At 37.3% G+C, this 12,156-nt stretch overlaps 1 protein-coding gene across 1 annotated transcript in view; it reads right to left on the bottom strand.

Moving 5' to 3' along the window:
• The window catches only part of CPQ (carboxypeptidase Q), a 145,498-nt gene that overhangs the window by 107,109 nt on the left and 26,233 nt on the right, over nt 1-12,156 (bottom strand). Inside the window, exon 3 of the mRNA XM_053991471.1 lies at nt 8,072-8,279. Within this exon, the coding sequence (XP_053847446.1) occupies nt 8,072-8,279 (208 nt within the window). The remainder of the gene's footprint in view (nt 1-8,071; nt 8,280-12,156) is intronic.

Raw genomic sequence — 12,156 nt, 5'->3', positions numbered from 1 at the left:
ACAAAAAAAAAAACAACCAAAACCCAGTTATACAGTTCAAAGAAAAAAGAGGAAAAAAGTTTGGTAAAAGCCAAAGAGAGATTGGGACTGAAGAAATATATACAGATTTCTCACTATTTATGAAGTTACCTGAAATTTGATTCCCTAATCACTGTGCAAATAGCAAGAATCCATTGCACAATACAATAATCTCCTAAAACATAGGCTGCATGTCTTCTAATGACTTCTTCTAAGTCTCTTTTTGGCAGCTAGGCTTTGCCCAAAAGTGAGCATTAAAACTGCACTGCAGAATTCAGTCTGGCATATTGGCCTGAAGGGAATATAGGAAGCAAAGTAAAAATTAACAAATTGTCAGTCAACAAAATTTACAGACATCCTGGAGTCTGGAGTGCAGAGCAAATCCCACAGCACACCACCAATTCATATCTCTGAGGGCAGAAAGACAACACTCACGGTGCTGTAAAACATAACTAGAATCTTTCCACGAGCTCCCCAGACACTTAAAAAACATAGGCTGCTCTTATTTTCTCTTGTTAGACCCCAAATAAGGGTTTTATCCTTGCTTCCTGCTCTCCTGGTAGAACAGGAGACAATACTGCTGTATCCCATTGCCACAGGATATTGCTTTAGGACAATCTCCCATTGAGATCTTTCTTATGATCAATTCCTGTTCCTAGTCTAATCCAGTAAGTAAAAAGTGATCACAAATAATCAATGGCACTTCCTGATTTCTTCAGTCATGCTACATCACTACTCTTGCATCTCTACAATCATCACACTGCTTCCTGCTGCTCTTAGGCTTTGTGCATTCCTCAAGCCGGTGCAAAGCTTGGGGAATGGGAAGATGCTGCCTACTCAGCATGCCACCGCTTCCCCTCTATGGACAGCAGAATGGGTCACAAGAAAGATTCCTAAGATGACAGCAAAGAAATTGGTGTATATATATATATATATACACACATATATATATATATATTCATAGTGGAAGGAAGGGCAGAACAGGAGGGAAAGGAGCCTTCAGGGCTCAGGACACAATAGGAAGATCCAGTTTCAAAGACAAAACCTTCATTTTAAGGGCCAGGTGCATCTCTTCGCTATTAAAACCAAAACCAAACAACGAAACCAACCCACTAAACAAAAGCCAACCAAAAAGCAAAATAAATACTAGTAAAAGTACTGTATCATCCCAGAATTCAGAAAACATGGCAGGGCAAGAAAAGGAAACTGAATCTGTCACTACTGATGTGAATAAGCCCTTATTTTTCTTGGACATGGAGTTTTAGGGAAAGGAAGATTATCTCCTTAGCAAGCAATTCTTGTGTCTGGAACCAAAGGCAGCAGACCAAGCATTGGAAGAGGTGATGTGGTAAGAAGTCCCTGTGAAAGCACCTGAGAGCTGAAAAATTGCACTAATGCACACACATTGTCAGCAAGATTGAGAAGGGCATGACCTGTCTAAGAAGCCATAAGGAATACAATGGAAAACAATTTATATACAAAAAAGTATACATGACTATACATGGTAGGAGAAAATAAATTAAGTGAGATTACAGAAAGGGGAAATTAAGATAATGGAAATGAAAAAGACATGGTTTTCAAATTCACATACATTCCATGAGATGAGGTACTAGCCTTGTGCCATATGTAATGACAAGGATCATCAACGCAACCTCAGTCATAAATCTTGAGTTGCACCATGCCATTAATGACCTCAGCTTTCATCCAGACAAAGTTTTTGATTAGAGCTACTGGAGCTTCACAAGCTGATGGTGTGTCCTGGCCACCTGTAGCAAAGAAAAACTGAAGGAAAACACTTACTTCAGGTAAGTATAAGATGCTGAATTTAGTCCAAAAAGAAAAGAACTTGACCAAATATGTGTCCTTGTTAAGAGTCTCTAGATTGTGTCAAAGTACTACTTGGCCTATTTTGGCATTGTAATATGTTGCCTGTTGAATTTCTTGCATATCGGACAGATTGCTCTAAGCGTCTAAAAAACCATAATAATAGGGCTCTTGGCATTTACCCTGAGGATTCTTGGGAACTTCCTTTTTGAGTTCTCAGAAAAGCACTCAATTTTGCTTCTTTCTTGAGCCCTTAAAGGAGTTATTATTACAAGATACAGTGTTATGACATTATCTAATCTGTGGTTCTTGAAGAACAGAAGGATTTACTAAAAGTTTTAGATTCATACAAGTACATGTACAAGTACAAGTACACTGCAGAATAAATACTGCAATAGCTAAAGGACACCTTTTTATTTACAAAATGTTTCAAAAATGTACAGCTAGGAAACAAAAAACCCCAAAGACTTATGGCTAGCTTATCACAGTCAAATAATTTCAGGAGCCTTACAGCTAAACACTTCATTTTTCCTATCTTCTTTGATTATTTAATGAACAAAACAACTACTGTGAAAAAGCAAGCCTATTGTAACAGAAAATAATTTTGTCATCACTATTTCTTCAGTAACACTGCCTGTTGTAGCATGGGACTGGTCATCCAGATTACTGCTCAACTTCAACCATACCTTGTAAACTGAGTATTTTCACTGTAAAACACATCCACTATGAACTGGGAACACCCATTAGTTGGTTTTACACTACAGTAAGGGTATGTATCATTAATCTCAGCACAGTTAAGTTATTAAAGCAGAAAAAAAAAAGTACCCAGATTTCTACAAAAGGTCAAATATTATAGACATTGTTGAATTATTACAATAATACATGCTATTTGGGAAGGTTCATTAAAAATAGTTCTGTTACCCTTAACTCCTAAAACCTATGTTTAAATATATCACCACCAAATTGCCAGTGCTTCAGAAAGTTGTTACTGGGAAAAGGAGCCTACAAGAAAGATGGAGAGAAACTTTTTACAAGGGTCTGTAGTGGTAGTACAAGGGGGAATGGCTTCAAACTGATAGAAAGAATGGGTGCTGAAGTCTTCACAAAAGACTCACTGGATGCGGGTCTTCACTAATGATAGCAGAAATAGGATGTCAATGTCTTCAGGAATTACTAGGTCTGAAGAACCAACCAGAATGGCTGTGGCAATCTCTAGAAGAAATGGGTGTTAATGTCTTAGAAATGGGTCTTAATGTCTCTATGAAAATCAAGCCACCGAATTTGTTACAGAACCCAGACAATTAACTTCAGGGTAATAGGAGAAATGAGTCCATACGAATCTACTGCAGAGCCCACATGGTCTGAACTTCTGATGGATCTGCAAAACCCAGACATCCTTACAACCTTTAGGGGAAAATGACGATACATGTTTTTGGGGGAATATGTGGTAGGGCAGTTTGGGAAGGCCGTACCTTCATCAGTGTGGAAAGGAAGATGCCAACGTGTGGTTAGGAGTTTAGGATAAAAGGAGGCTGTGTCCTCCAAAACCTCAAGAGAAACCCCACGGGGGAATGGCCTAGTGAACTCTCTCCCTTCATTAGAATAAAGTTGCAGGATTGCTCTGCCTCCTTTATGGACGCTGACATTTCACAGCATGGCTTTTCTGAAAAAAACTTTAAGAGAATAGGTTTAGATTAGACATTAGGAACAAATCCTCCACTGTGATGGTGCTGAGGCACTGAAAAAGGTTGCCTAGAAAAGTTGTGGATGCTCCATCCCTGGCAGTGTTCAAGGCCAGGTTGGATGTGGCTTTGGGCAACTTGGTCCCTTACACCAATTAGCTATTAATTACAGTTACCTTCTCCTACATAAAAAACCCCACTCTTACATTCTCTTCTCAATAAAGAGAAGAGAAATAAAAAAAACAAGAGAATAATTTAACACAAGAGGCAGACAATGCCAAGAGACACAACAGCTGCATAACATTGCAATACCATGTAACTACTGTCATCTCTTCATAGGTCAAGGAAGACGTGGTTGCAAATTTTATTTCCTATTCACTTAGCAATGCTGTTCAAAATGAATGAATCAACTCCTTGAAACTCAACAGCAAATACTTGTCACCAGTGAGTGTCATGACTCCTTGTACAAACACATCAATAAGTTTTCCTGAGTATAATGATATTCATCCCTTCCTGCCCTTATTAAGAATTGGGACGCTTGTGTTTCATTACTCCACAGTTATACTACCACACCTTAAAGAAAAATAAACTATCCCCAGGCCAAAGATTCCCTTTATAATTTTGCCTTGACAATCTGGCAGCCACTTGCCATTTCTGGAACAAGGAACAGCCATCAAGTTACCAGCAAAAGAACAGTGATTTAACTCATGTTGTGATTTCACCAATTCCACCTTGTAAGTAAGCTGAAATAATGAGCCCTAATAAGCCCATCAAGGATGTTGATGACAGTACCTAGTTTTAACCTATCAATATTACTCATATTGCAAGATCACCTAGAAATCACACCACAAAGTTGGTTTACATTGTTCCAGCAAATAGTGTAACTAAATAACAATAAGCAGTCCCCTGTTGAAAAGCAGTTGAAAAATTTGAAAAACAAACAAACAAACAAACAAAACTCCTTAAACAAAGAAATGAAATAAAGAAATCTATCCACCAGACTTGATATAGTTTAGGAAAATTTGTGAAATTACACCTTTCATTTACCTGAAACTGGGATAGTGCAGTGTGAGAAGGAGGATACTTCCTTCTAAGATGTTTCCAGGATATTATGGAAAATTCCACAATCCCATTATCATTTATTCATATTACCAGTGAACATGTAAACACACAGGCCAAAGAAGTAAAGGCTCTGGTTAACAACGCAGCAGCATACAAACTGCAAAAATGCAAGGTTTACTTTCACAACATTTAGAAACCTTTTATTAGCTTTTTACCTTTCATCTCTCACCCTTCTAACACACTACTCCTGCAGCAAGGCAGTATTTCCCACCAGACAATTAAAAAGGCAAGTGACTTGAACAAAGAGTGCCCCAGGCACTGACAGGTAAGAAGCACCACATCCAGCACATGGTCCATCCAGCACATCACACTGCTAGGACAGACAAGGAGACACTACACTGATGATTAGAGGAAAACACAGGAGAATGAATGGAGATAAGAAAATCCATCCTGCTTATAGCAATACCTACTTGTTAAAAATAAGAGAAATAGATCTAGTAATCACTAAGTAATCAAAGGGAGGGACTGGACCTGAGTACCTTCTGTATTATAGAAAAAAATTCATTAACCAGTCCATTCCATATTAAAAAAAAACCTTAAGTGAAGGTAAATGAAGGGAGTACAGAAAGTACACTGTAAAAAAATGCTTCATGGCAGCATCTACATTTGAAATTACTTTTGGGAATGACACTTCTGCTCCCAGTATCAATACTTCTAAATAAATATGCATTTGGCATCTATTTCCATACAGTTTTCAAATTGCTGTAATGCCAGTTCCTTCAATCTCCACCTCTGTTTCCTCACCTCTAAGCATTTCATTCCATATTAAATGCATTTCCATAAATACTGTAGCAAACAGAAGATACAGTAACTTTCAATTGAACAATTCTGCATAGCACCGTAACTACAGACAGGACACAGATAATTTTCTGGTTTTCAGAAAATCAACACATTATAGATTACAATATTCTTTGATGATACCAGCTAAGGCTATTTCAAAACCATATATTTTTTTTGTAAAACTGTTTCTGAAACACATTCCACTATCTGTTCATCATTATGAGCTTTATTAGAAAATTCCAAGTATTAGAAAATACATTGTAAACATCACATTTGCTGGACACCAAGAAATACACTGGTAATAGTTTGGACAGTATCTGAATTCAAGCTCTTCATATTTCAGAAAGCATTTTTAACAGGTAATTTTGACTTCTTTAGGGCAATGTTGAGCATTTCCATGGTTCAACCCCAGCTGGCAACTAAGTACTGTGCAGCTGCTTGCTCATTATTTCCCTGAGTGTGATGGGAAGAAGGCTCAGAAAAAGAAATATAAAAACTCATGGGTTGAAGACTGTTAAGAACAGTTAAACAGTATGGGAAAAATCAGAGTGAAATATAATAATAAAAAGTATCATTTTAATTACAAAAAAAAAAAAAAAAAAAAAAAAAAAAAAACAAACAAACAAAAACCTAACAACAGCAAATAAGTAAATCCAAGAAGAACAAGTGGTGCATAATGCAATTGCTCACCACCCTCTGACTGATGCCCAGCCGGTTCCCAAGACGTGGTTGGCTCCTTCTAGCCAAGCTCCCCTCCTCCCTCCTCCCCCACGGTTTTCATACTTGAACATGACATCCTGTGGTGTGGAATATCCCTTTGGTCAGTGTAGGTCAGTTGTCCTAGCTGTGGTCCCTCACAGCTTCTTGTGCAGCTCCTCATTCACGGAGCATGAGACACTGGAAATCCTTGACTTAGGGTAAGCACTGCTTAGCAACAACCAAACCATCAGTGTGTTATCAATGCTTTTCTCATGCTGAATCCAAACCAGAGCACTGTACCAGTTGCTAAGAAGAAAATGAACTCTATCCCAGCTGAAACCAGGACAAGCTTATAAAAATGCTACCAAGCAACTACAGAGGCAGCAGAACTGTTCTCTGCGTGTGTTCCAATACAGTTAGTTGGCTTTACTGACTTTTCTGACTCTCTGAAGCATTACAAATGGAAAAGCTTGCACACTTCTCATATTGCTGACGTGTGACCACTCATGTTCTCTCTACAGAAGTGGATTCAAGCATGCCTCCAAATGCCTCCAAGTCACTTCCCAGTTCCAGCCTCAAGAAAGACCCAAACCTATATCATGCTTTCCACCAACCAGCCTGGACTTCTGCAGAAAGAAAACCTAGGAGCAGAGTTCAAAAAGAAACCATGGTGTTACCTAAACAGAACACAAGTCCAGGTTGTGTTGTGGCACACATTCGGGGACAGGTTAGCTACTGCCAATGACTCCTCTGTGGGTAAAGACATACTGGGAGGGCAACTAGGGGGAGGAATAAACAATCTGTATTGCTTTAAACATGTACTTGACTAAGAAATAATGTTAAAAAATATAGCACCTCTCTTGTATAAACTGGGTATCTTTCATATTGTCTTATGTAAATGATTTTATTAACAGAGCTCTACAGTTCAAGCAGTCAAGCTTTGTGTCTGGCATCACTTATGCCCTGCCAGTCCTGCTCAGGCTGCAGCTCAGGGACAGGATGGTGGGCAGGTAGATGGGCCTGTCCTGATCCAGTCCTCAGTCCAGCTCTGCTGCCTGGGCCTGCCTGACCAGAACTTCCATCAGAGCCAGCAGGCTCCTACACAAAGATCACTGCAGACATTAAGGTCACCAATAACACTTTAAGATTTCAGAAATACTGTGTTAAAGGACACTGTGCATCTGTCAGCCTTCCACTATATGGCTGAACCCTTCTCCATTTCCTCTCTATGCCTCAACTAGTCTTTTTCACAATAGATAAGCATTTAAGTGTAAGCTTTCAGAGTTGGAAAAACTCCCAGATAAAAAAGGAATTCTGTTACCAACCAAAACCAAAAATATATAATTTCAGTAACATAACACTACAGTGATAAACAAATAATGTACTAAGAAATCAAAATATATTTACATTTTTTAAAAAATCGTTATTTCCACATACCTTACTTAAAAAGCAGTGTGAGAATTACAAACCCTGCTGCTAAAGTGTTCTAAATTATGTTCAAACAGACTACTCCTTCATCTAGTACAAGTCAGTCTAATGCTAGGAAAATTAACAATACTTTGAAAACTGTAAATGTATATTCTAGTCAAACACATAAAATGACCAGTTCATATTATCACTGATAGCCTGTTGTCACCAAAGACATTTGGTTTTGGTTCAGAATATTTATGGCAGCCTTGAGCATGTAGAAAGTTCTTTAAAACAAATATTATACAAAACTTGGATCAAGAACAAAAAAAAAAAAAAAAAAAAAGAAAAGAAAACATTCTAAAAGAATGACAAAACACAGGGGAAAAGAACTTTTGTGAAGCCAATAGTTTCAAAACCAAACACCCACTCATAACTGGCATTGTTTAAGTCATGGAGAACAAAAATTCCTGCCCAGAAATCTCATGTCAGCTAACATTGAAATGTGAGTTGCAGGAAGAAAAGAGAAAAATGCTTACCTGTGAATAGAAAAAGAAGCAATAGACCTAATGAGGGATGCCACTGCTCCAACTTTAGCAGCTTCCACTGCTCCCTGTAACCTGTATTGCACAGTTTCACCATAACTGATGAAAGGTTCATTGTAGACGACAATCTTCCCCTTGGCCTCCTGAGCTCGTCTGTGCAGTTCATCAAATGAGGCCACAACTATGACTTCTGCTGTAATTCCTGAAAGAAAGCATTACAGTGGTTTTAGCAATGCTTTCCTATAGCTCTCCTATGGCCACTTCTAACAGACAGAAAAGCATGGACTGTACAGAACTCAGGAAATCAGCATTAGTTTTTTTCCTCAGAAAGAAAGACTATGTGAAATGCTTCCTCAGGGACCAGTACTAAATAGATGTGATAGAACCCTGATCAAGTACACACACCTCTGTAAACCATCCTATCAGTAGTATTAAAATGCAACTTGAAGGGTAAGAAGGATACATGGGGGAATTTTGCTCTCTGCATATGCTTTAATGCCTTATTGTAATCATTTATAGTACAAAAACATTTGCAAAAGCTGCCTATGGGATTAATTAAAAAAAGATAGTAATCATTTCATGGAAATGTTTTGATATGTTGCTAAACAACTTAGCTTAACATAAGACAGCTGGAAGCCCATATTTTTAGACTGTAACTCCTACAAAATTATTTTATCCATAAATGAAATTAAATTAAAGCTGTGCAGTGTCAACAAATTTTGCAATGTACTTATTAAAAAAAATAATAATAATACCATCTTCATATTTAAGTCAGGAGAATATAACAGTTCTATTGGATCTCTTTCTGGGAGTTTTTCCAGGAATCCACATTTCCCTGTTCATGATACAGAAAACACAAGTAGGTTCCTGTGCAGGACTATTCACACATGGTAAGTTAGATCCCACCCAGATCTTTGTTTTGAATAGTTGGAATAGTTTTAAATTGCTGTATTATCTTACTTGAAAAAACAAAGCATGTTATAGATAAGCCAGAGGATCCTTCTAACTTTTAAGGACATTAATTGAGGAACTATATTTCACAGCATGTGAGAAGTAATTCATTAAAATTGCTACAATGCTGAAAATTCAATTTTGTTGACTGGTTACAGAGATAAGTAAAGACTGCTTAACAACATGCAGTACTTTGCTTCTAAAGTACTTTGCTAAGTACTTTGCTTCTAAATATAGAAGTAATGGGTGTCCAAAATTTTAGTGTTGCACATTTCACGTAATAGTCACAAAATTCATCAATGGAAACTGAAACTAATAACAAATCCTCTAGCAAGGATTTGTCAGAATAAAGTGAAACTATCATGTTTTTAAGAATAAAATTATTCTCCTTGAAAAAGTCCTTTTCCAGTTGGTTGGTTGTTGATTTTTTGTGCGTGAAATAAGAATGATTTAGAGGATTTCAAAGACTTGTATTTAAAATCACAGTAAACGAGAAAGACTCTTAGAAAAATAGGAAGGTAATGTCTCCCAGCATCAGTGTGCCCAGGCTTGTGGCTTTCTTAAGATGAAACTACACTTCAAAACCTTAAAGAAACCATTCCACAGAAGTTTGATTTCATTAGAATGTACCATTAAGAGTTCAACAGACATTTACTGCTACAACAAAAGTGAGTTTTAGCTACAAAAATAACATAGTGTGAGAAGCATCAAAATTTTAAATATTCAGATTATTACCTTAACCTGGCAATGTTTTAGAGAGGAAAACCAAAGAATCACCTTCACATATTACTCATGCTGTTGCCAGGCAGGTGAGCATACTAGCAGACTCCAGCTGCTTGTAATTAATGGCAGGTTCAGCCACCTAGCTAAGGAACATCCCAGCAACAGGATAATTCTGGGTATGAAACCATGCAAGTGGAAATAAAGCCAGGTATCTGCAAAATTTCATTTTCCACTAGAGAAGTTGTGATCTCAGTAGGTTGATATTACTGCAATCTCTATTTCATATTCTCTCTCCCCAGTGCTCCACTTGGATCGTGCAGCAGGCACTGGAAGGACACATGTCTTGGTGACTGTTCATCAAGGGAAGCAAGGAGTTAACTCTTCTGGGCATGACTGCATACATGAACAAACACCAACTCTAAAAAGCTTTTTAAGAAAGCTACAGACAGCTAGTAAGTATCTATAATTCCTAAGAAATATGATGGTGAATTAAATTTATGGCCCTTCCTAGATGACAGGCATCAGGAGTCTGTACAGTGAGAATTACTGGAAATTTGTGCTAAGGGAAAGCTAAGGGAAAGAACACAGATTTGCAAATTCTAGCTTCGTATCTCTACCCTTGAATGTCCCCTAAGAAGCTAAATAAAGCCATCCTTTGATAAAATGAAAAAAACAAACGTTCTCTCTGCAAGTTTTACTTAATGGCAGCATGGTATACATAAAACATGAATTACAGTGCTATCCATAACAATGTAAAACTTCACTTTTGTGTAGCTTCTGACTAATTCAATTACTCATTTGCATTTTAGTGCCATTTTATACCGTTTCAAATTCTTCGACTGAAGTTACAAGAGCAATGTTTATCTTAAACAAATATGTGGACACACATACACAAACCACCCTTAAACCTTTTGTGAAAAACGAGAAAGAAAACAAAAACCCCAACAGTTTACCTGTTTAAGGAGAATGAGTTATTCCCTTTAGAAATTGGAAATGTCTCACCTTACTAAACCTTTAAACAAATTAATAGAAATCTACCCTAACATCTCCTACCAATTCAGAGCCTCATGGCTCTGCTTCCCATGTTGAAAGATATTGTCTCTTACACCTATTGGCTCTGAGTTACTGAACAGAATTCTTCAGAAACCCAGTGTAAGGAAGGAGACAGATTGCCTGCTTACTTAAGCAAGATATAAAGATTATAACACACACAGCCCAAGAGATGAATACAGAGTATTTGGGGAATTAGTGAAGTAAAAGGCATGAATCATAGAAAGCAGAATTACAAACATGATAAACTTGGCTGAATGTATAAAGCTGAAGACTATTTATTTGATCTCATTACATGAAACATATTGTTGGGTTGGGCGAGTGCGCAAAGGAATCTAGGTAGTACTATGGGCTTCCTCTCATGTCTCATATTAAACAGCAAATTGTACCCTATTCTTTCTGAGAATTAAGGTATAGGAAGGGTGTTCATGTTCATAAAAGCACCCATAAATCAGCTGTGTGTAACACTGCTGTATAGAAGAAGTCTGATTCCTGGCACAAACAAAATTCTGTCAGAAGAGTCGCCTCCTCACAGCTGTTTACCTGCCAGCAATGATGCAAGGAGCAGATTAGTTCGAAGGGGATTCCTCACAAGATAACTTCTCCCGAAGATTAACTGCAGCTAATACTTAAGTCATTTTAGTATCTAGAGATATGTATCTGTCTGTGTTATTAACAGGTTTCAGTGAAGAGAAAGAAAAAAAAAGGAAAATCCCTATTATCAGATTTTAGAAACTGGTGGATCTTTATTAAAACATCAATGAAATTTCATACAGAATACATTTTTATTTATCACTATCCCAAAAACACTCTATTCACAAACACACAGAAATTAATCAAGTTAGTTACAATCTATTACTATATTAAAAGGATTTAGTAAACCCAGAAGGAAATATTATTTGCATATTGTTTAATCTTATTGGACACCAATTTCCTTATTACTTAAGTATGGCCTTACTTTCTTCTTTTGTTCCCCGTCACATTTCTGTCATCCAGGTAACAGAATCAGTACCTTAGAGATCCAGTTACAAAGCCAAATGCAGTCATCATTAATTTGACAATAAATTCTTTTCAATAGCAGCAAGCAAACAACTCACTCCTGTGGACCTCCTAAACTTCATTTACTTCACACTAAAGTAAGAATTATGCTTTCTTCTACAAATCACACTATGGAACAGTGATGCTACTGATCCACCTGCACTGTAGCTGCCACTGTCAAATAAATAAGCTGATGGGCAAGGCAATTTTTGCTTAAAACAACTAAAATACAGTAATTCTAAGCCTAGACAAGATAAAGCTGGAAAAGAAGTATCATCACAAAAAGTCAACAACACATCTAATTGTTCTGACAACAG

This window comes from Vidua macroura, chromosome 1 (genome assembly GCF_024509145.1).
Source record: "Vidua macroura isolate BioBank_ID:100142 chromosome 1, ASM2450914v1, whole genome shotgun sequence".
Taxonomy (NCBI): Eukaryota; Metazoa; Chordata; class Aves; order Passeriformes; family Viduidae; genus Vidua; species Vidua macroura.
The sequence above is the reverse complement of the archived record's forward strand: the minus strand, read 5'-3'. Positions and strand labels throughout refer to the sequence as shown.